Raw genomic sequence first — 24,218 nt, 5'->3', positions numbered from 1 at the left:
ACAGGAACTTGGTGTGAATTATCTTCTGCATAACAAAGGTCTGTAATAGGTGGTGCCAGGATTGCTGTGCGGTAGAGCAGGAAATTTCACTCACAGCTTTTGTTTGCTTCTCATACTGTGTAAAAAAGAAAGGAAAAGAGGAAAAGAGCTGAGGAACACCCTGTAATTTGCTATTAATGACTGCTCTTAACAACCTAGCATGTGGTTCTCCTGTTAAACGCAAGGGACTGGGACAATCTCAGCTGCTGATGTGCCCAGGGCCCAGTCCTGGGGCTGAGCTGAGAGGGTACTTTCCTCCCCATCCAAAGAAACCATGTGTGTTTGGGAGGGTTTTCTCCATCATTTCACTAATCAAAGCTTTTCCTCTTTTGTCCACTCTGTGTTTTAACTGGTACCAGGTTCTTCTACAGCATTTTGCATCTAATGGGGCACCTTTAAAAGCACTAACAAACCAGATGTTACAAGTTCCCTTCTCTGGGGTCTGGAGCATCTCTCTGCTGAGGAGAGACTGTGGGAGCTGGGCCTGTTTAGTCTGGAGAAGAGAAGACTGAGACGGGATCTCATTAATGCATATAAATATCTCAAAGGTGGGTGCCAAGAGGAGGGTGCTGGACTCTTTCTGGTGGTGCCCAGCAACAGGATGAGGAGCAATGGCCATAAACTACAACACAAGAAATTTCACCTCAACATGAGGAAGGACTTCTGTACATTGAGGGTGGCAGAGCACCGGAACAGCTGCCCAGGGAGGTCATGGAGACTCCCTCTCTGGATACATTCTAAGCCCACCTGGACATGTTCCTGTGTCACCTGCTCCAGGTGACCCTGCCTTAGCAAGGGGGTTGGACTGGATGATCTCCAGAGGTCACTTGCAACCCTAACAATTCTGTGATTTTCTTTTTAGTGTTGCAATAAGTAGCTTTGGTCCTTTTATCTCATTCATTAGCTTTAAAAATGCTTCTTTTTCCTTGGTTGCTCTCCTGAGTTCATGGGCTACCTAAACCCACAACAGTCACAAGCTGGATGAATGCATGAGAATATTCAAGTATTTGCTGAATAACAAACTCACTTTCAACAGAGAGTAGAAAATACGGATTTTACCTTGTACCACCAGGACTGTTGTTACCCCATGGACTAAGGTCCAGAGAGTTTACACAGTCCCATTTTACTTGCCTGCACTATTGATCTGAATAATCAATCCGAATGTGTCTTCAATTGACATCTTTTTACTTTCATCTTGTTTCCTGACAAATGCTGTTGCTACTACCCCACTCCAGACCACAGCTGAGATTAAACATACGTATATATATATTCTAAAATATAATCTCTTTATTTCTAGTAGCCCTCACTGAAGACGCTTTTTCCCCACATACTAATTTAACCGCAGAGGCAGGCAGTTGCCTGCTATTTCTTCAACACATTCCAGAGAAGACCAAAGAACAGATTCGCGCCCCTGTGTCCCCATCTTTTATTTCGGAAAGCCTGAAGGTTTCCCCAGCCCTTTCCTGCTCCCCTCCGCCCGGGGCGTGGGGTTCGCAGCCCTCGTGCGATCGGAGGCCGCGGATGAGGCAGATCCCTTCCCGCCCACCCCCTTGGACAGCACCACGGACATTTATTCCGCAGTGAGCACAGCGATGGGCTCCGGCGGGGCCCGGCCCCGCGCAGGGCGCGAGATGGCGGGCGGGCCGCGCGGTCACGTGTGGCGGGCGGCGGTGACGGCGCGGCCCCGTGATCGGAAGCCGGCGGGGAGGCGGAAGCGGGCGCGGGGGGCGGTGGGGCCCATTAAAGCGGACGAGGCGGGCGGGGGGCAGCGATCGGGCCGGGTCGCGGCGGCAGCACCAGGTGAGCCCGCGGGGACCGAGCGGGATGGGGGGGGACCCTGCATGGCTCCGCCGGTGACGGGGGGGGGCAGGGGCGGCTCCGCCCCGGGTGGGGGGCGCCGCTGACGGCCCGGCCCCGGCGGGGCGGCGGCGCGGGCGGCGCTGCCTCGGCGCGGTCTCGGCTTGTCTCGGTGCTCCCGGCGGGCTCCGCACCGCGGCCCGGCCCGTTTGCCTCCCCCCACACCGAGCTCCCCGGGGCTGGGCCTGGCGCGCCCCCGGGACAATGCAGGGGGGTCTCCCCGGGAAGCGGCCCCTCCCCGCGGGCCTCTCCCGGGATGCGCGTTTCGCCAGCGCTTTGTGGAGCTTCGTCTGCCTGAGGGGCTCGCGGAGGCCCGAGCGGTGCCTCCCGGGGAGGGAGCGCATTGTCTGAGCCGTGCGGTGCTGCCGTAGCTCCTCGCGGAGCCTGGGGAGGCTTTGGGGGGGCGCTGGGCCGGGGCGGTGAAATGCTGCTCTGGGGGTCGGTGGGTGTCGCTTTTAGGATGAGCCGGCGGCCCTGGGAGCGATTAATGTGACCGAGCAGGCGGCCGAGGGGACTGGCAGTTATTGCGAAAGTGGCTGTTGGTGCGTGTAAAGCCTGAGTCAGTCCGGAGAAGTATTGGAGTGGATACTGGAAGTGCTTTTGGCAGTGAGTGTATAAGAAGGTAAATTAAGTGGTAGTTGCGTTATTAGTCTCCAGGTATATATAGACAAATAATTATGGAAATGCCTAATGGTTGTGATGAGGACAACTGTACTGTCTTCCCTGTAAATAGAGGGATTATTTTAGTAGTGAAAAGGCTATCTTAATCCGAAGAGAGGTAACCTCAGCATCCAAATGAGTATGTCTTGCCTAGTGTTGCCAAACCTTTTGAGTCGAAGCTGGAATTCTCAGCATTATCTCCCTGAAAACTAAAAATATTTGCTGATAAACAGAGCTGTTGTGATATGTGTGTATGAGGTTTTTGTATGTAAACTGAGAACACTTGATAGAATAAAGTCCTCCCAACTGTAAGCAAGCCCTTCTTTGTTTGACATTTGCCAATATGGAAGCCTTAAAGCTTTCAGTACTTGCCACTGGCTGGCCAGCTCTGGCCTGTGCTTAACACTTTGTATATCCGTGTGGGAACTGTGGCTGGGGGAAGTGGAGAGTTCTCTTTTTAGGGGAGTGGTACATAACCAGCTATGCCATGGTATTTGGCTGGCTATGACTTGAAGGCTGTGGTGGTACCAGTATTGTGTGATGGGAGCTGCATCCTGGCTGTGCTTCCAGTAGAGCCAGGCTGCTGAAGTCAACATACTCTGCTCTCTCAGGAGCTGAATTTGAGGTTAAAGTGGGTGGAGTCATTTGAATATTCTCTGTTAAATAATCAAGGCTCCCTTGCTGTACTTACTCAGGAAGAACAAGTATACTTGTCTCTCCCCCTCCCCCTTGTGACTCCCAACAGCTGACTGAACACATGACTGGCCCTCCATGCACTAATGAGTGGACCCACCATGCCTGGCCTGAGTCCTCAGAATTAGAGCAGCTCTAATACTGTTATTTTCAATCGCTGCCTTATTTTTTTTTCCTTTGTGTTGCTGTTAATACTTTACTTCTGGTGTAGAAAAGCTGTGAGATGGGGTTAATCTGACCCCTCAATAAGGAAAACTTCTAAAATGCAATAGCAGTTTCTTGCTCTCCCAGCCTGCAGTGAGAAGTATAACTGATAAGATGCACAGCAGTAGCTACGTTAAACTTTCTTCGTCCCTGTGATGTCATGCAGTGGTCCCTGTCCTCAAGTACCCTAATGATAGTTCAGCAGAGAATCACAGAATGTCCTGAGTTAGAAGGGTCTCACAAGGATCATCAAGTCCAGTTCTTAGTCCTGTACAGGACAACCCCAGCAATCCCACCACGTGCCTGAGAGTGTTGTCCAAACACTTCTTGAGCTCTGGTAGCCTTGGTGCTGTGACCATTTTCCTGAGGAGCGTGTTCCAGTGCCCAATCACCCTCTGGGTGAAGAACCTTTTCCCAGTATCCAACCTAAACCCTCTCGATACAGCTTCATGCTCTTCCCTCGGGTTCTGTCACTGGTCACCAGGGAGAAGAGATGGAGAACGTGGCACCCCAAGAGTTGTACCTTGAAGGTGCCAAGCTAAGAATTTAAATAACTGTGTAGCAGACACTGCACTACAGCCATCCTAACCCTCCTGCCAAAGCCAGGGAATCAAACTCTTTGAGTAGCACAGACAGGTTACGACACTGAATCCTTAACTGAAAGTGGAAAATGTACAAGCTCTGCTCTGAAGTGACCTGGGAATATATCGCTTTGTTTGGTTTACTATCCAAAATGAGTGCTTGAGGGCAAGAGGGTTCTCAGATTCAATTTCTGCAGCACCTTCTTAAAGCTCCTGTTTTAAGACTCTTGTGTTGGAAGGTCGTGGGAATTACCTGTTGGAGCAAATCTCTGGCAAAGCTTGTCCTTGAGGAAACATGACAATTACAATCAATCCATCTGTGCAAAACTATAAATAGCTCTGTCTCTGACATGTATGGGATTTTGGTCTGACTTCTGTGTGAAAATGAGACTAGTTTATGCAGAACTTAACATTTGGCTGTAAACAAAATTGCCTGTGCTTGATTAGGGTGTGTTTTTAAATGCTGCATCGTGAGACTGCCTGGCAAACCCTAGCTTGAGAATAAAAGCTATGAAATAGGGTGCTTGGATGTTTGCATTCTCTAAAACTGGTGGCTGATGTGGGCTCACAGGTACTTACTGGTGCCTGTCCCTGTTGTTATAATACAGCAATTTCTTCAGTAACTTAAGTAAATTGAGTGTTTGATAAACAACTACAGAACCCTCACCTTGTGTGCTGCAGTGTTCCATTATGTCTTCTGGACTTCTCAGCTGTGACCTGACCTGCTCTTAAGCCCTTGTTACTAGGGCCTGATGGACCTACAAATTTCTTGCAGAGCTGTAGCGTAGTTTAAAGCTTGTTACCTCAACAGAAGGTAGTCCAGATAAGACTTCACCTAGATGCTGAACTTGGCTGGGCACAAGCTGCCTGGGTGCTGCTTGTCTGACAGCAGTCTTGCATCCTTCAGATACTAAAGTGCTTCATACTTGCACAGCATTGTCTTGATAATTGCAGTTTAATTGCCTGATGAGTTAGAGTTGAGTTGGCTTCCCCCTGCAGCTTCCTAAAACGATCCTTTGTAGTTGCTGTATAACAGTCTGCCTTCAGAAGTAGTTGTGAGAGGAGATTGTGAGGATAAAAGGGTCACACTCTGCAGGAACAATCAAACGCTAGCTGTGCATCTCAGAGCTGAATTAGGTGTGGATAATTAATCGAATGACAATAGTCGATATACCGTGTTCCATTCTGCAGTTACTGGCTCTATTGAAGATCCTATTTCTCTTTAAATGCACCTTGAATAAAACTTGCGAATGAATGCCCAAGGTCAGTGACTGCACATGTGCTGCTCAGAAATAGCAGGTGGTGAAGGGATACCCCTCTGTCACATGGCTGGTCTCTGCCTTCCAGCGTGCTTGTTGCTTTTGCTCTCTGTTCGTGGGGATGCAGCTCCCGAGCCCAGCGTGCTGCTGCATTTTCTCCTTGGTGGAGATCTGCCGTGGTGATGTCATTGTTGCTGTGAGCGCTGTTCCTGCGAGGCTGCTCCTCCTCTCCGGTGCCAGCAACCAGCGCTCCGTCCATGGGGGAAGCTTTGTCAACACTGCTGTTGCTATCTCATGGTCAGTGACCCTGGTGAGGGAAGCAAGCTCATCGAGGCCACTGGAGTGTGTTGATTTGCAGCTGATCTCAAATAGCCTTGACTTCTCCTGCTGGGAAACCTGTTATTGAGGCCATGGCTGTCTTCACAGGGCAGTGAAACTTCAGGAGGGGTGCCCTGCCTTTGAGATGGGATTGAAGTGTAAGGTTGTGGCACAGATTTCTATTTGTATAATTTAAAGGTGCTGATGTAGTGAGTGATTTGCTCATGCCTCTCCACAACCGTTTAAAATGCCAACTTAAGGTGACTAATTGTGTGTAACTGTACTTGTAGGAGTTTCAAGCAGGAATTGCTAAATGAAATCAAGTAGATCCTTTTAATGTCAATTAAAAAACCCTTGTATTTTTTGGAGTCTGTTCTGTGTCACTTCATACTGTTACTTAGGTCAGTTGACAGACAGGCTGGACCAGTGAAGTGTGGTGGACAAAAGAAGGCCAGCAGTTGGAGCTGCCTTTCAAGCCAACCTGCTTGGAGTACCTGGACCTTGGTTGCTGGGGCTACCAATTTGTCTAACAAGTCTGTGCTGAGGCCTTGATCTCTTTCCAGCTGGAAGCAGAATCCTCTTGAAAGTAACCTGCTTGGTGCTTGTCTCCCTCAAGTGGGCTGAGTCACTCAGCTCCCAGACATGGATAATGATATCTGGAGTCCAAACTGGCACAGTGGTGCCAGTGTCTCAGGCATGAGCAGTGAGATGGGTCTGAGGCATGCCTGGGCCTGACCTCTCCCTCTGTCTAACAAGAAGATACCATTTGCCATCAGAGCTGTCTTAATCTTGCCATGCAAGTGAGGTTTTTATTGGCCCTTTGTGGAGCTTCATCAAGAGAATAGCTGAAGTGATAAAGCATTGATGCAGGATCTGTGCAGGGGGTATGAGGGTATGAAGGATGAGTGTGAAACTGAGTATCCATAGTAGGAATTCCTTGTTAGGCACTGACTCAGCTGTCGTGGCAAGCTACCTGTTAAGACTCTCATCCTGGGACTGGTACTGAAATACTTGTCCATCCTGCTCTGCAGACTGTATTAGCATAGTAAGAGGTATTGAGTGTGTGTAGGATCAAGAGTTCTGCTTGCAGATCAAGGTGTAGTTCTTAGATTACAACCTGTCCCTAGAGGAAGCTTCCTCTCTAGAAGATTCATTACTGAGAACAGGACCTTCTGGAAGGAGGAGTAAGGTTTTTGCCATTAGTGTTGATCTTGTACTTCCCTACATCTGCTTGTCTGGCAGTAGGATCTCCCATCAGTATTTGTCCCTTCTCTTCTATTAAGCTTCTCATGCTGCAAGAGAGACAATATTCACTCTTGGATCTGAATGTCAGGTGTAAGTTACAGGGTCTGGCAGGCCTCCCGAGGGCCGTTGTTTGACTTGGTCAAAGTCTCCTTCCAGTCACTTGTTTCCTTCCAGACATCTAGGAACTGTGGCAGCTAACAGCCGGGAGTGGATAACCAGGGCTTGTTTACCACTGCCAAGGTCCAAGACCTGTGCTTTGCTTACCACTGCAAAAGTTATCTAACACCTCCTATTTATGTTTCTGAAACCGAAAGCATGACAAGAATGTGTGAAAACTTAGGAGGCTGTAGTCAAAACTAGAAATTAATCTGAGAACTTGAAAAATACTGTCAGATAGGGTAAAGATCTAACAACTCAACTGTTTCTGAGTGGCCTGGCTGACTTGTGATATTGTGAATTGGATAGTCTTATCTTCTGGAAATGAAGATTAAAAGCCAGCTGCTCCTGGCACTGTGCTTGGTTTACAGAAAGCAATGGGGGAATTGTCAGTGGGGACGTGAGAACCGTGCTGGGCCCTTGGTATTCATGTCGGGGTTACTGAAACTGTTGGGTGGCTCTGTGCCAAAAGGCTGACACACAGGACTGTATAAACGGGGCTGTATGAGCACTGTAGCTGTGCTCCAGTTTAGGATTTGTCCTGCTGATTGGAAAGCTGTCCACCAAGGAGGCCGTTCTGGTAAAGGCAAGGCAACATGGAAGCTGTGCTGGTGTAGTGCAGTGCTTTGCGTAGGCAAGGCCCTTAGTCAAGACACATGGCTTGTTGCCTAGTGTCTCCCAGCAGCCAGCAATGTGCTCTACTCTCCTCCCACATCCTGAGATTGTCTCCCCCAGGGCAGAATAGGGGAAGTTGAGCTTGCTCTGATAAAGGGGGAGGGGTGTTAAAGCAAGCATGCCTGTTCTTGTAACAGCTTGATCCTTGGGGAAAATCTGCTGGGAACTACCTGAAAGCCTGTAGGATTTACAGGGGAACTGCCTCCTCTGGGGAGATAGGGGCACATCAGTATTGATCCTTGAATGACATGGCTTTGAGCCTCCAAGAGAAGGGTAGCTGAAGATCTTGAGATGCTTGCTATCAGTCTGGGCTCTGTATGTCTGCCCATTCCTGGGAGGAAGATATCCTGTGGAGTAAGGGTCCTTTAGGTGCTGGAGGAACTGGTGGACTAAAACTTCGTGACTGGAAACATCCATCTTTCAGTGAAGCTTGTGGATGTGGCTTTCTCACAGAGCTGTCTTCCTGTAAGCTGAAGACTGCTGCTTCAGCAGGTCTGGCTTTCTCTCTGGGAATCCTGGTCTTTTTACTGTGTGGCATTGACTCCAAGAGGATCTTCCTGCACTCCTGTCCTGCCACAGCTGCAGTCTTCCAATACCTGCTACACCTGTGGAGATGGTGATCATCTTCAGGTTCCTGAGGAGCAAAGTGTTCCACCTAGAGTGACTGCCCAGCAAAGCTGGCTACATCCCTGGAGACATTTTCTGCACTCCCTTCCCTCCCTCCCTCCCTTTGGCTCAGGGTGTTTATCACCTGGAAGATCCTACATGTGCTCCCGTGATCTTAGGCTAAGCAGAGTCTGGGTGAAGTAGTGTTCCTGTAGACAGCAAGAAATTACCTCCAGACCTTTCCCAGTGCTCCTAAGTGCACTGGTGGTTTGATTGAACACAGAGAAACATCTGCCATGGTACTGTAAGCAAATGCATCTTCATGCTTGTTTTGCTCCTCCTTTCAAACCACATAGCCAGATCAACGTGATACCTCCTCAAGAGAACGTGGCTGTTGTGATACCTAAACCAGTAGAAATCAGCTTTTGGCACCAGAGACTGGGGCTAGTCCTACATAGTTTGGACTTTTCTAGGGTAGAGTCACAATTCATTATGGCAGCAAGAAACTTGTTTAGTTCCACAGCTAATATTTAAATATTGTGCAGGCATAAAACAACTCTGATCTGGAGAAATGTCAGAAGGTGTAACAGGGTTGTGAATCAGTGAGGCTTGGACTGAAGAGCTTGGCTTGAGAACTTGGGCTTTGAGCCTGACTGATCATACGCATCAGCGCCTCTCAGGAATGCAGTGCTCTCCAAATCTCAGCCCTAAGGGAGCCATAGCTGAGCTGAGACCTCAGGCAGGGCAGACCCCTTCTCATGTGCAAGTCCTGTGATTCCACTGCAGACATGGCTCCTACTGGTGGCATTGCTTCTGCCTTCCCTGTGTCACCTGGACTCCTTGGCTAGCTGGCCATTGGCATGTCCTCTTTCAGTGAGCTCCAAGTCCTTATCCACATCAGGGATGTATGGCAGAGCCTTCAGCTGGGTGTTGAGGGTATGTTTGGGGCAAGCTAAAACTTTATTGCCACCGAAAGGAGTGTCTTACCCAGCATTGGCTCTGGAGCGTCCTTGATTGCACCAAGAGGCTGTTCTGCTCAAAACTGTTCCAAAGTTTCTGCTTCCCAGCTGGATTTCCTGCATATTTCCCCAAGATGCATGTTGCCCCATCGTTCCCTCTCTTTAGCACTGAGCTGTTTTAAGAGCATGTTATCCATGAACAGCAGCAGAGTGAGTAGGCCTGGTGTCATCTCCACCTGGGAGCTGCCTCACAGACCACGTCAGTTGGCTTTTAGCACCGTGTCACACCAGTTTGATGCTCATTTTGAAGCAGACAATGAGCAGAACTTGAAGCCATGTGGCTGAGCTACAGCTGGTAACTGCTGCTGCTGGTTCCTGAGCTTTGTTTGGTTCTAGAGCAGCTTCTCCAGCACTGGAGGCTGTAACTCCACCCTCAGAATGAGTTGCAAACTTACTGCACACAGCTGTAGTCTAAAAAGCCAGTTCCTCTGGGATACTGAAACATATTTTAAGATTCTATTTTGATCTGAGCTAGTGTGTTAGCAGGCATCTAAAGCTCTAGGCTGTTCTTCAAGCAAGTGAAGCTTTTGTCTTAGGACTCTCAGATGGGAGTGGGATATACTGGACAGCATACCTACACCTGACAGCTTGCAATATAATGTTTTACACAAGGTATCAAAAATTAATTTGTAGCTGATGCTCCCAGCCCCCTGAACAGAGGTAATTTCTGCCTCACAGGGCTGGCTGGGAAAGGTACCAACTGGACAGAAACCTGCTCTTGGTGGAGCTGCAGTAAGGAGCAGGCAGCTGAGCTGCTCCTTCTGAGCAGGGAACGATGAGCTGTGCTTGAGCTCTTGGCTGGGTACCAGCAGGACGGAATATGTTGGTTAGAACAGCATCATAAACGTGTGGGGAGGAAGGAGGTGGAAGTTTTGAGATGCTACTGATACAGCAGCAGCTAGAGTGTACCCTTTGGTGAAGCTGTCACAGGAATATCTTGCCAGCTGCTTTTGGTGTGGGCTTCACTGGAGCTGACTGCTGCTCTGTGGTACATCAGCAAGGCCTGGGGGCACCTCTGAAGCACCTCTGAGTGTATGGACTGTAGGAGCCCATTGCCCTAAAAAACAACCCATTTACAGAGAGCAGTTCTTGCAAGTTGTCAACCCGAATGACAAGATGTTCTTAATTTCCTTTTTAGCCAGCATGTGTTCCCACTAAGTGTGAGGCTTTCCTCAATGGATTCTTCCAGTGAGCTGGGGAAGCTGAGCTACTTGTAGACCTGTAGAAGAGAGTACTGTCCTGCTTGTGCTGCCCCTGTCAATGCAAGATTCAACCTGCTGTTATAAATACTGTGCTTCTATAGTAGTCCTTGGTGTGAGGATGCTGGGCAAGTGCTCCACTTGTAGAGCACCTGAGTGTGGTAAGGAAAATATGCAGGCTGTGGAGCAGTCAAAAAAAAAAAAATTCAAAGGCAGCCTTATTTCTAGTTTCTTCCTTGAAGGCAGCTTGGCACCTCTTAAGCCATGTTGATGTGAGATAATAGGCCCTGCTGATTGACCTCTGGCTAATGCTGAGCTTCTGCCCAACTGAAAAGACAGGACTTCTTGCTTGCTCCTGGGCTGTTGTGTCACTCTCAGGAGAATGCAAGTCGGATGTTGAAAGTTGATAATCTGATGGTCTCAAGTATTTGTGTTGAACTGCTCATGCTGTTACTTGTAGCTTTGTGTACTTGTGTTACTTATAGCTGACATAATGTCTTTGCGACCAGCTAGTAGGAAACAAGATGATGTTGTTAAATTGTAATTGGTAGAGCTGTTCAGCCCCACCTTGGGCTCCTGCTCCAGTTGGAGATTGACGCTTCAGTTCAAAGGATGTCTGGACCACTTGGACACTATAACCAGGAACTGTGATCCTGGTCATCTGCCTTTCCTCAGGATGAGGCCTTGCATTTTCAGAGTAGCTGAATTGGAGCAAATTCCTGTGTCTGCTCAAAGCCTTAACTAAACCATGGCAGAGTACAGCCATGACCATAGGGCAAGTGATGTGTGCCAGGCTGTTGGTGTGCTTGATCTTCTAAGAACAGGATAAGCATTCAGTGACCATCTTATTTCAGTGGCTGAAGATCTAAGCAGACATAACCCCTTGAGGTCCCAAACATGCTAGGGAACTTGCTGCTTCTGAGAGGGAACTGGTTCAATCTGACTGAGCTGGTCCTGAATCATTTTTCCAGCTTCGGTTTCCTTGAAAAAATGCAGAACCCTTGCGGGGGGAGGGAGGGATTAAAAATAGCTCTCTGGTGTAGTACAGAGACATACTGCTCTGCAGCCTCCCCCATGCAAGAGAACAGTGAGTAGAGGTGCTGTTTCTGTGTCAAAAGTGCACTTAGCTGCATTTTAGGGCACTTTTTCTGCTTTTCAGGGCAGAAGGTTCTTCCAGTATTCAGGTTTGCCTGTCTTCTGCTCAGTCTGGTCACTGTGGTGAGCCCACTGTCACGTGTGCCCTAATGGAGACCTGATCTATCCAGATCGCCTTGTCCATGGTGGGTGTTTTAGCTGAAGGTCCCGTGATACAGTGGAGAAGTGAATGCTCTGCTTATCAGCCACAGCACCCAGAACTGGCCTGCAGTGCTTCAGCTTCAAATAGGCTTTTTTGTGGAACACCTGCTTACTCTTGTGCTGTCTGCTGGGCCAGGGGAGCAGCAGTAGGTGCCTCACTGTTTAGCTCTGCTCAATCCTTGCTCACCCACTGCTTTGTACCTTCTTGGCATGGTGTTGAATATTCCTGGCAGAGGACACAAGGCAAGAGGTGCAGTCCAACAGCCTCGCTTCAGCATTCAGCTGGCTTCTAGTGGAAGGTGCAGATGGCAACCTGATAGATGTAGGACCAGAGAATTCCTGGTCAAACATCCCAGTTTTTCCAATCTCTTTAAATATGTTAGGATTGTGACTTGAACTGATAAGGGTATGCTGCTGCTTAGGAAGCTCCATGGAGGTAAGATTCCCCCCAAGGCTGGAGGGTTTCTAAAACTGTGCATGAGCAACCTACAGTGTTCCTCCTGCAAGGCCTACTTCTGTTAAAGGATAGCTAATCTAAGGTCTGGTCAATGCAAGCTCCTACTGTTCTTTGCTTGTTCCAACCTGATTAATATTAAATGCCTGCATTGTGACTTGACACATGTAAAAATCTCTAAGGAATCCTTAACCATCCATTTCTGCTTTGAGTTAAAGCAGCTGTCTTAATATAGCAAGTAAAAGGACGGTTGCAATGTACTCTGAAGAAACAAGGGAAACCTAATTAGACTTGGCATAGGCTTTATTTGCTCTTGCATCTGTGATGCTGTAGCACTGTGAAGCTTCATAGGACAGTTTTTTTGACTCTTCCTTTCGGATGAGGTAAGACAGTGACACTTGCAGGTCAGGTGTTATAGGTTCTCCCTTGCTGCTCCTGCAGGTGAGCCTTACAAAGGTTATAACAGAACTGCAGAAGAGAGTGTGCCGTACCAGCTTAATTTCATGAGGGTCAGCATATCATTAATGGCTTGTTTGCTTAGAGGATCGGCATTAAAAGTCAAGTGGAAGGACTCCTCTCCTGTACTGGAGACAGCTGTGTCATTCCTTTGGCACCAGTTAGGCCAGGAAGAGGAATGATGCTGACTGATCTCCTGGCTGATGTGAAGTGTCTGGTGGCTCCTGAGCAGAGCTAGCTGGGTGTGCTGCTGGCAGGCTGTGGTCTGAGCAGTCATGCAGGTGATCTCGCTGCAGGAGACTTCACACAGTGTAAAACACAACTGATGTCCTGGATCAATCTTAACAAACAGGTTTTTCTTCATGGTACCTCTGAAAAAGGAAGTGTTTGTTCAGAAATGCTCCTGGGACTGGATGAGAGTCCCATGTGAGCTCACACACTGCCCTCTGAAGGGCATGTGTGCCTCCGACAGGGTGCTGCTCCGGAATAATTATATCAAATACCATAAAGACAGACAAGCTGCATTATATAGTGCAAAATAGTCTCAGTGCTGAGTCAGTGGGATCCCAACTCAACTCAAGCCAAGCTCCTTCTTTGCAGGAGCATGGGGGAAACCCTGCTCAGCCAACATCTCAGCTTACCTCAGTAAATTACCTCAGTAATTTAGTGTTTCTTGCAGGTATGACTGGAGAAACTCCTCATCTGAATTAACTGCTCCTTCAGGTATTCAGACCTGCTTCTTCTGTGAGCTAAAGCTGTATTCTTCTTGGTCTTCCATAGCTGATTTTGTACTAGCAAGGTTCATCAGAAATGAGATCTGTGTAGCTTAGAGCATGTATGTGGGCTCCATTTCTGGGACACAGGCAGTAGTGACTAATGCTATGTAATGTGAGAAACAGCCTGTATTAACAAGAGAATATCATAAATTGCCTCTGACTTCATGTGAGCAAATCTGAGTACTGAACCTGGCTCAAGGTTGGTTGGTTGCACCTTGTTCTATTGACACAGCAACTGTAACCAGGATTGACTGAGGTATTTCTGAGCTTACTTAAACTGTAATGCGTGGAAACATTCTCTGCCACAAAGATGTTGTGTTTGCTGTTGGCTTAGTATGAACTGAAGTCATCTAAGTCTTTTGCATTGTGTTAAGACTGTAGTAAGGCTTCAATTACAGGACTTTCAGAGAGCTCTGGTGCCTTGCCCTTAGAGTACCTCAGTTTGTTAAAAACACTTGTGTCTGTAAGCAAACATTGGAGGAGACATATCCTGTCCTTGGAGTAGTTTGACCCTTTAGGTTGCTTCATAAGAAACCCTTGTTAAGGTAAAGAGGATGTCTTCAATCCATCTACACTGAGAACCTCACTGGGACCAGTCAGACCTCTGTTCAGCACAAACAAACAGCTGCTTTGAAGCTGCTGTTGGAGACCTGCTCAGCCACACAGAGCATGGTGAGGATGAGGGAACTAGCAGAGATGCTGCTGTAAAGAGCAGCTCGATACTGCTTACACTTAGAGGGGGTTCCTTCTATAGGAAGGCTCCAGGAGCTCAAACACTGGTACTTTCTCCAGGACCTGGAGATGTGTTCTCTTCTTGTATTAGGTCTTTCTATACCTTCAGTGAGAAGATTAAGAGGGCTTGGCTCATCAGCTGGCTGAGTTTCAAGGCAGCATTAGTCAAGCCTAGTAGAACAGGGGTGTGAAACTGGGCAATGTCCACTGCTGGCCCCTGATGGGGCTGGAATTCCTCACTGTCATATGGCCCAAACCCAATACCAAGCTGAGGCAGCTCCTGTGCTCTGGCTCACATCCGTTGCATCACCTGGATGGAAGCTGTGTCTCACCTGACCGGTGCTGGTGAGGCAGTGACAGCCCTTCACTGCTGGGCAGCCCATCAGCTATGACAGGGAGGCAGAGTCAGCTCTGACTCAGACTGACTTCCTATGTCTGCAGGTAGCTGCTCAGCTGAGTTGCTTCCAAGGTAATGAGTCTTGACAGAGCAGTTTTCCCTCCCTTCTTAGTGGGACTTCAGGCTGTGTTGAACTTGGGTTATAAGCATCCAGTGAGATTTAGTGTTGCAATTTAGGGCTCTGCAAATCCCTCCCTAAGCAAGAGAACTAATGCTAGCTGGTCCAAAGCTGCTTCGACTCCCAGGAGGCAGTGAGCTGCAGCAACCAGTGGCAAGTGATACTGAAAACACTCCGAGGAAAATAGAAGCAGTGCCCAGAAGCATGCTGGGTTCTGGCACAGGCACTTCAGGGTGAGTTGTTTTCCTCTGTCCTGAGGAAATCAGGTGACTCGCACTGGACCTGAACCTATACAGATGTTTTTCATGACAGTTCAGTGTACACAGCTGTCTTTAGGCTGCTTCAAAGCTCTGCTCACTCCTTGCTCCACCTGGGCTGATTGTGCTGCAGAAGTCTCTGGCTTGGCTGGCACAAATGTCACTTGTGTTATGTGCTTTGCAGACACAGGAGGTGCAGGCTGCTTGAAGGAGCTTCTGTGGTCTGTTCTCCCTCGGCTGTAGGGGAGACAAGACACAGAATGTGGATCTTGGCAAGAGCAGAAGGAGGACTAAATGTTGGTGTTGTTGACAACTTTCAGCTGATTCTGTCTTGGCTTGTATTGCTGGGCTGCCAGTTGGATCAGTGAGCAATGCAGTCCCTTGGAAAAGAGAGGTGTTTACACCCAGAGAAACTATCCTGTACAGACTCTCTGGCATCTGTTAACACCCATCTAAGGGTAGCATGAGCCCTGTGGGTGACCTGTCACTGCTGTTCCCACAACAGCCCCTGGCTGTTATGTCCTCAGCAGTGTTTCCCATCTAGATATATTACCAGATGCACAAGGGCTACACGGATGTCATGAGGTTATGCAGGGAGAAAGCCAAAAGTGCACAAACCCAACTAGAACTTAATCTGGCTACTGCTGTACAAGACAATAAAAAGTGTTTCTGTACATTAGCAACAAAAGGAGAGCTAAGGGGAATCCCCATACTTTATTAGATGTGGAGGGCAACAGTGACAAAGGGTGAGGAAAAGCCTGCTATATGTCTTAGACATCTTGAATCTTGGGGTCAGTTTTGGGCCACTCACTGCAAGACACACATTGAGGTGCTGGGGGCTGTCCAGAGAAGGGCAACTGAGCTGGGGAAGGGGCTGGAGCAGAGATTTGACAAGGAGCACCTGAGGGAATTGAGGTTGTCTAGTCTAGAGAAAAGGAGGGTCAGGAGGGACCTTATGGCTCTACAACTCCTTGAAAAGAGATTGTAGCCGGGTGGGAGTCGGTCTCTTTTTCCAGTTAACAAGTGACGGGACAAGAGGAAATGGCCTCATGTTGCTCCAGGGGAGGTTTAGATTGGACATGAGGGAAAATTTCTTCACCAAAAACACTGTCAAGTACTGAAACAGGCTGTCCAGGGCAGTGGTGGAATCACTGTTCCTGGGGGTGTTTAAAAGCTCTGTAGATGTGGCACTGAGGGACAGGGGTTAGTGGTGGCTTGACAGTGCTGGGTTAATGGTTGGGGCCAATGATCTTAGAGGTCTTTTCCAACCTAAATGATTCTGTGACTGTGAGGTGAGTGCAGTCCAACAAGGTGTAGTTGTAAGTGCAACACTACTACAGTGACTGCAGGAGTGCTCCTTCAGCTTCTGCAACTTTCATGGATAGCAAAAGCTAAAACAGTTTGTGTCTATTAACCCTCAAAGCTTGAGATGATTAAGATCTTTTTCAACTGGGCTGCGTCTAGTAAGAGGCTTTTACAGCTTGGAGCATGTTATGTCCTGTAATAGTGGGCTGAAGTGGGTGCAGTTCCTCAGCAGATTAGGCTGTTGTGTATCCCAGGAAGCACATAGGACCCAGTCGCTTAGAAGACACAAATTCCCTGTTGTAGAAGTGAAGGCTTCCTTAGTTGTGAAAGTCAGGAATAGCTCCCGAAGACTTATGTGGAGGAGTTGTGTGGTGCAGTGAATGTGATGTAGCAGGATGGGAATTTTAGGGTAACCAGGTTCCCACATGAGGGCTCAATACCTGAAGCCTGTTGTCAAGGGTCTTTGAAGTCAGATAGCACATCTATAAGCATCTTCTGGCTCCTCTGGGAAAGCCAAGGAGTCCTTGTGTTGTGGACCAGGTCACCACCAAACCAGGGTCTGTGATCTGATCAAGCCTGAGCGCTTAAGAGTGGTTTGTCCCACCCTCTTCCCAGAGGTGTGGAGTAGGAAAGGTGTGCTCAGCCACTAACGGCAAGACCTGGAACTTGCTCTCACTGTGCTAAAGCATATCCAGAAGTGTATTCAGGCCTGCTGCAGCTGATGTGCTTGTAGCTGCTTCAGTGCCCTGAAGGAGACCTGGGAGCAAGTCAGTGTGGAACTCTGGAGCTCAGCTCTCTTGCTAATTGGATGGACTGTTAGTGGCCTGTTTGGAGCCACTTGCCTGTAAAGTGGGCTGGAATCGTGGCAGGGTACAACTGAACAAACAACTCATCTCACAGAGTGATAGGCAGAATGTTGACGCTTGTCACTGTAACCTTGTCCTTCCGTGGAAGGTGGAAGGTGGGGTGGCAGCAGTCAGCTTTGTGTGCCCACAGCAAAGCCACTGAGTCTGGTGGCAGTTTGCTTTGTAATTCACCTGTTCAACTGGCCTGTGTGGCTGTTGCAGCTGCTTAACCACAGCATGTCATTGGGATTCGGTACTTTCACAAAGCACAGCTGCTAGACAAAGCTGTCATACTTTTTTCTTATTTTTTACTGGGAAACAACAGCATAAAAAAGCTTGAGTGTGGCATTAGACACGTCTGCTTACATTTCACTTCCTGGCCTGTGTAAGAATTAGCCTGTGTAAGGAGCTGGTATGATTTATTGCACTGCCTCCTGCAAGGCAAGGGAGATGACCTGGGCTAGTTTATCCACCAAATGGCCTGGAAATAGGATCCAGAAAGATCTTGGTACTGTAAAGGACAAGTGCTTGGCTCATCTACCTCTTGGTATTAAATTGCCCCTACTGGTCTGGCATGACCCTACCTGTGAACTGGGCAGACACCTGGTTAGTGTAGCCTTGAATTGGAGTCTGGTTTCAGGAGTGCTGGGCCCTGCCTGTCACTGGCTCCTTGCTGGGAGTCAGGTTTCTCAGACTCCAAACTCGCTGCTTTCTTCCTTGAGGAATATCATACTAATGGTTTCTGATGGAATTGTTCTTCCTTTCTAGTGTGAAAGATGACTTCTAGGAAGAAAGTGTTACTGAAAGTCATCATCCTTGGAGACTCTGGGTAAGTGGAGGAGCCTTTAAGCTGCTAGTCTGTATCTGGCTAGAGCAGTGCTTTTGACTAGTGACAACCCGGATGCACTGTAAGAAACCAGCAGTGCAGGGAGGAGAGATTTTACAGCCTCAGATAGCTGTGTTACCTTACAGGTTTAAGAACCCTTTACTATCCTCTGTCCTGAATGTGTCCCTACAGTTTAATATCTTGAAGTCCTGCCACAATATTAAATGGGGGAAATGTGATGGACCAACCACTCCAGTAGCAGAGCTGAATAGCCTTTCTGCAGGAACATGTGCTGTTGGAATGAGTATTTCACTTAACTGAAAAAAAAATATCACTAGTAAGCAATCTTAGGTGGCTTCCTAAAATTCTGCCTCTATCAGAGACACAGTCTGTACTGAGCCATCTGCCTTGCTTCCCTGGTCTGGCTGGAGCCTGCCCCTTGGAGTGAGAGGCTTTGCTCTGTGCTGTCAGCAAGGAGCCCGCTCTGCTGTCACAGGTTACTTGCTGTGCAGGCTGTAACTTGATTCCTATGACATAAGGCTTATTTATACCACTGTGCCCAGCAAGCTGTTGTTCAGGGAGTGTTTCTCAGCCACAGAGAGGGCATGTGAGCCTCTAAGCTGGCTCTCTGGGGAGGCTCTCCACCTCTGGGTGTCTAGCAGATGTGTATGTGAGATCTGAGATTGTTCCTCCACCTCCTTCTGCAGAGTTGAAGATGCTGTTTCTGATGGGTTTCTCAGAGGCACAAAATTGCCTTCATGGTCATAATGTGATGTCTGCTCCTTGCCAAGGATCAGATTAGTGGCGGGGAAATGAGGTTTCTCAAGATGTAATCCTTTGTATCCTTTGGTAGCTAATGCTCTTACTCAGCATGGTGGCCCAGCGTCTATTGGTGTGAACCCTTCTTGCAGCAGTGGGTGTGTTTTCCCTGGTTGAAAGGCCAGGAGGCTGTGGAAAGCAAAGGGCAATGGGATGTTCTGTTGAGGGTGGTTAATTCAAACATTGTTGTAGAAATAGCCTACCAAATCTTTTTTTTGTGTGTGTGTGTGTTTCTGTACAGGGTGGGAAAGACATCACTCATGAACCAGTATGTGAACAAGAAATTCAGTAACCAGTACAAGGCTACGATAGGCGCAGACTTCCTGACAAAAGAGGTGATGGTGGATGACAGGCTAGTGACAATGCAGGTAAGGAGGGACCCTGCTCCCTGCTGCAAGGGGTGCCTGGCTGCCTAGACCCCACTTGTGTGGAGGCATCTGCTCTGGTGTAGTCCAGACTGGTGTAGGACTCAGTGTACTGTGTGTGGACCTCGTTTGCACTGAACTTTCCTTAGCCATGGGTGCTTCTGGGTTCTCTATTTGTGCATGGGCTGAACAAGAGAGGGCAAAGACTAGATTGGGCTCAGCTAAGATTAGCTTTGCCAGGCCCAGTTTAAAAAGCAGGGTTTGATACTGTAAACTAGATCTTGCTAGAAAGATTTACTTCCCTGGTGTTCAAGAACTGGAAAGTTTGGGAAAGGACTCCTAAGTCAAGTCAACTGTTTGTGTTGCCCCAAGTCCTGTGGGTGTAGTGTTAACCTGCCAGTCTCTGGTAGGTGAAGCTTTCATCTCTCCATGGTGAGACTGACTGCAAGGCAGCAAAAGCCCTGTTGGAGCTCAGGTGCACCCAAGCACTGCAGGCAGGTCACCTGCTCACCCTAATACCCAAGTCCTGCTTGCCCAGAACAAGGATATATCCCTGGCTGAGGCTGAACACTAAAAGGGTCAACTATCTTTAGAAGGTGTTTCTGGCTCTTGATGCCTAGTGCCTACAGAAATTCCCAAGCCTTCAGGTGCTGCTGGCTGGGGACAGTATGTGCCTGGTGGGGAGTTTTGGAATTAATGCCCTAATTGCAGACTGACTGTCAGAACAGAGCTGGCTTATCTGCCCTCTCTTTTGCTCCAGATATGGGATACAGCAGGCCAAGAGCGGTTTCAGTCTCTGGGAGTTGCCTTCTACAGGGGAGCGGACTGCTGTGTGCTGGTGTTTGATGTCACGGCCCCCAACACATTCAAAACCCTAGACAGCTGGAGGGACGAATTCCTCATTCAGGCCAGTCCAAGGGATCCTGAGAACTTTCCTTTTGTTGTGCTGGGAAACAAGATTGACCTAGAAAACAGACAAGTGAGTACTGGGACTTAACTAACTTCCTCTTAAGAAATTGCTGAAGTGGGAGACCTTGTGGGAACGTGGGAGGGCTCTCTGGGAAGCAGGAGTGGGAGGTGCCTGAGTGTGGCTCAGATGTCCTCTGCTACTGGAGAAGGGTTTCTCCTGCCTGGAGAGGTCAGACCCCTGGGCACAGCATGCTCCTGCCCACTGGTGGAAGGATTGCAGCAGCTTCCTGGGGAGATGCAAGGAGAGGAGCTGCTTCTCCTCCCCCAGATGTGCTGAGACGCTCTTATAGGAGAAAGCCAGTGCTCTGTGGGTGCTGGAGCAGGCTGTGCCCTGTGGTCTGATCTCCCTCAGCCACAGTGCTCCTTGCCCTGGGGCTGGGTGTGTCTGGTGGTGGGCACTGGTCTCCTTTGTTCTGTATCAGGGCTGTGGCTTTGAGGTCAGAGCTGCTCAGGTTGGATATGAGGGGTCTCTGCCCTTGTCCTGGAAATAAAACCCCTTCCTGTGCAGCAGAAGGTGGTGATGCTGCTCTCTGTCCACCCAGGTCACCACAAAACGGGCGCAAGCCTGGTGCTACAGTAAAAACAACATCCCCTACTTTGAAACCAGTGCCAAGGAGGCCATTAATGTGGAACAAGCTTTCCAGACGATTGCACGAAATGCACTTAAACAGGTAGGGAGAGAGCCGGTGGGTGGCCCTGTGCTGGTCCTGCCTGCAGAGCTCGCCTGCCGTGGGCAGCCCGGGGCTCATCCTTAGCCTTTCCCTGCCAAGAACGGCTCCTTGCATGCTCGGAGCTGCCTGCAGAGCTGTGGCACTGACTCCTCCTTCTTTCCCACCAGGAAACCGAAGTGGAGCTTTACAATGAATTCCCCGAACCCATCAAACTAGACAAGACTGACCGAGCAAAGGCTTCCGCGGAGAGCTGCAGCTGCTGAGGGGAAAGGGAGGGGTTGAGCACAGTCCTTCACAAACGAATATCACACTTAGGCCTTCAAACACACAGCCCCTCTTCTGTGTTTAAAATGAAATTTAAAAAAAAAAATTGCATCTCCAGCTGCCAAAATCCACCCATCTCCCATGAGCGTCTGAGTCCTGCACTTCAGAGCTCACGTCCCCACACCATCCACATCACACTTCATGGTAACAGACCTTTCTCTTAGTTTAAAATGGAAACTCTTATGTATGTTTGGAACTGAATCTAATTCCGGGTGTCCAATGGAGAGAAACTGTTTACAGGTAATCTGTGTAACAAGTTACATACATTTTTAACTGTCTCGTGTTTTCCCCTGTGAAGGCTGCAACTGGAAAGGCTGATTACCCATAGTTCATTGCAAGCTCAGCACTCAGTCCGACTAGGTTGAGTTTTGTATGTATCTCTGTTAATGCTTGTTACTTTTAACTAATCAGATCTTTTTACAGTATCCATGTATTATGTAATGCTTCTTTAGGAAAAATCTTATAGTACATGTTAATATATGCAACCAATTAAAAATGTATAAATTAGTGTAAAATTCCTGAATTACATGTTCAAGTACTGAAACACAGGTTGTGTAGAAAGTGAGGAGGACACTTGTGACCTGCAGTGTGCTAGCAACACAGAGTCCAGATAGAGGCAGTATTCTGTACAGTAGAGATGAACTATGTAAGCCTTCTTGTTTTGAGGCCAAAAAGGCTTCATCTTCTGGAAAAATCTGTCTGGCTTCCTTGTATCTAAATTCTCAGATTCACATAACAGCATTGATATGCACACTGGATTATTGGATTTAAAATTAAATACAGCTATGAAATGACCTCATTTGTTCACCTCCCCTACTGCTTAACTCCTAACATCCTGGAGCGAGCGTGAGGAGCCAGAGCTGAGGTGTCCCTGTGGCTCTTTGTGCTGTGGAAGGAGCTCCTCTCCTACCTGGGGTGTGGTAGCTGTTTCTTGATGAATGACCTGGACTATGAATCTTCCCTTTCTTCTTACTGACTGCTAATCTGGATTTTTGGTATGGAAAAACTTGGCAATCTAGTCCCTTTCCTCTCTTCCTTTCTTCCTGGTATTTGTTCTTGCGTTTGTAGCTTGCTTAAATGGAGCCCTTCTACCTGTTTTCCAGAGGTCTACATTCTAGTACGTAGGCTGAGCTCTTATGTAAAGAGACAAACATGATGCCAATAAACTTAACAAGAACAAACCTTCTTGTTTACTCCTGTTTCTGACTCTCTTTTTTTCCTTCACTAACATGCTTGCTTTCCTCTGTCTCTAGTTGCCATTCTAGCCCGCCCGTGCCTGCTAATTGAAGGATATTTGTGCTTCTTCCTTACTATGAAGTTTGTACCTTTCAGATTGGTTTTTGTGAGTGGGGTGAGCTGGCCCTGCTTGCGTGGTTGGCTGGGGAACTAGGAGGGGGTTACCCCTCTGCTTCTCTGGAAGCTGCTTGCAGGGCCAGGAATGGTGCTGGATCAGATCCCTCCTCCATGAGCACAGCCCTTCAGCCCTGTCCCAAGTACCTGAAAGCCTCTGTAGGAGGGGGGCAAGGAGGGCAGTGCTGTAAAAGCTCTTGCTGCCCTCCCCTGGGAGGGGGTAGTGAGAAGAGCAGGCTCAGCCCTTCTAGCTCACTAACAAGGCTGGCCTGGGCTACCTTGGAGTGTGCCCTCCCCCGCCCTTCCTTGGTTAAGCCTTTAATTTCTCAAGGCTGGGCATGACCCTCTGCTTGCACTCATGAATGCTGAGCTGAGTCCTGTACCCAGAGGAAGATGGAAAACAAAGTTTAGAGAAATGAGGGCAGTTATTTCAAGAGCCTTCTAACAGTCTTTGTGCTCCATATCCTATTTTATGGCTTTGTCCTATCACACTTTTCTCACTTGACTGGGCTTTTGCTGTCCACATCAATTTCGAATAACTCTGTGATTGCACCGTGTCCTGGTGGGACTCTTCTGTCTGCTTCTTTTGAAAGACTTGGACCTTCTGCTCATCTCCATTTAAAGCAGTGCTCTGCACTTGTTTTCTCTGGATACAGTTCTAATGTGAGAAGGCCAAGCTGGGGGAGGGGAAGCAATAACCATGAAGTTTTGGGAAGAGGGAATGGTCTGAACTCTTCACCTACCTCTGCCTGTTTTAGCCTTGGGTGGTGGAGCTGAGGCTGAGCCCTTAAGAGACCCTGTGTTTAATGCCTTTCCAATCAAATAAACTAGCACTGACCCAAGGCAAAGGGAGAGTCCTCCAGAGGAGGTAGGACAGCTGTGGAGCTCCTTGCCACAGGATGTTACAGATTCTAAATGGGAGGGGAGGATTCCATTTGCCATCTACAGATCAATGTTTTTACAGGTGGGAATACACACAAGTGTACAAAAACCAGTGCATGAGGCAAGCACTGTGGGAATTGATGCCCTGCTGTTACACTCAGGGCTGATGGTGTCACAGATGGGGACTCATGTTCCTGCAAGAATTGCTCGTCATCACTGTGGTCTGGAGAATCCTGGGACTGGAGAAGCTGGCTGGACAGACTGTCCCTGCAGGGTAACAATGCACTTAAAACCACTCCCTCCATCAATGGGGCCTCATGGCTTTTACTTCTCCGCTGACCTTTCTGCCTGAGGAGTTGCTGGTTCAATGACCTTGTGTGCAAGGGTGACTTGCTGCTGGGTGAATCCCAGAGGAAACCTGGCCCTGGAAGAGGCTGAGCTGTTCACTGGTTCATGGAAGCAGCTGAGCTTGAGGGCAGGAGGGAGAAACCCAAAGAAGGAGCTTGGCTGGGTGAGGGTTGGTTCCCCAGTCCACACAAAGTGCAACAGGCAAAGCTACACCCAGCCCTGAGTTTGCAGGGTGGGGGAAGCCGTGCGAGGTCATGGCAGGGCAGGTGCCAAGTCTGGCGGCTGCGGCTGCTCTGCCCAGGGGCTGGAGCCGTTGGGGAGGCAGCTGTGTTTTGTGAGATGCTGGTGCAAATATGAAAGTTGGGGAATCACACAACCACATCTGTGCTGCAGGGGCTGCGTGGGGGGAGCAGCGTCAAAGGAATTAAAGGCCGACTGCCGTCGCTGGCACGTGGGAAGCAGCACGGAGGCGCCGAGCTGCGAGGCCCGGGGCGGGAAAGCTTGGTGTGTGCCTTGG

General features: G+C 48.7%; 1 protein-coding gene across 2 annotated transcripts; it reads left to right on the top strand.

Moving 5' to 3' along the window:
• The first annotated feature begins 1,731 nt into the window (after positions 1 to 1,731).
• Positions 1,732 to 22,314, top strand: RAB7A (RAB7A, member RAS oncogene family). Of its 2 annotated transcripts, none has more exons than XM_027700925.1 (6): positions 1,732 to 1,839; positions 17,916 to 17,976; positions 19,034 to 19,160; positions 19,918 to 20,136; positions 20,669 to 20,797; positions 20,965 to 22,314. In XM_027700925.1, the coding sequence occupies exons 2-6, from the start codon at positions 17,924 to 17,926 to the stop codon at positions 21,058 to 21,060; spliced, it is 624 nt and encodes a 207-aa protein (XP_027556726.1). In that variant the 5' UTR covers positions 1,732 to 1,839; positions 17,916 to 17,923; the 3' UTR covers positions 21,061 to 22,314. The 2 variants fall into 2 exon arrangements, with proteins under 2 accessions (XP_027556726.1, XP_027556727.1); XM_027700926.1 differs by lacking the exon at positions 1,732 to 1,839 and adding an exon at positions 2,497 to 2,518.
• The last annotated feature ends 1,904 nt before the right edge of the window (positions 22,315 to 24,218 follow it).

Source organism: Neopelma chrysocephalum, unplaced genomic scaffold (assembly GCF_003984885.1).
Source record: "Neopelma chrysocephalum unplaced genomic scaffold, ASM398488v2 Primary Assembly neopelma1_147, whole genome shotgun sequence".
Classification (NCBI taxonomy): Eukaryota; Metazoa; Chordata; class Aves; order Passeriformes; family Pipridae; genus Neopelma; species Neopelma chrysocephalum.
Note: the sequence above shows the minus strand (reverse complement) of the source record. Positions and strands in the feature narration are given on the sequence as shown.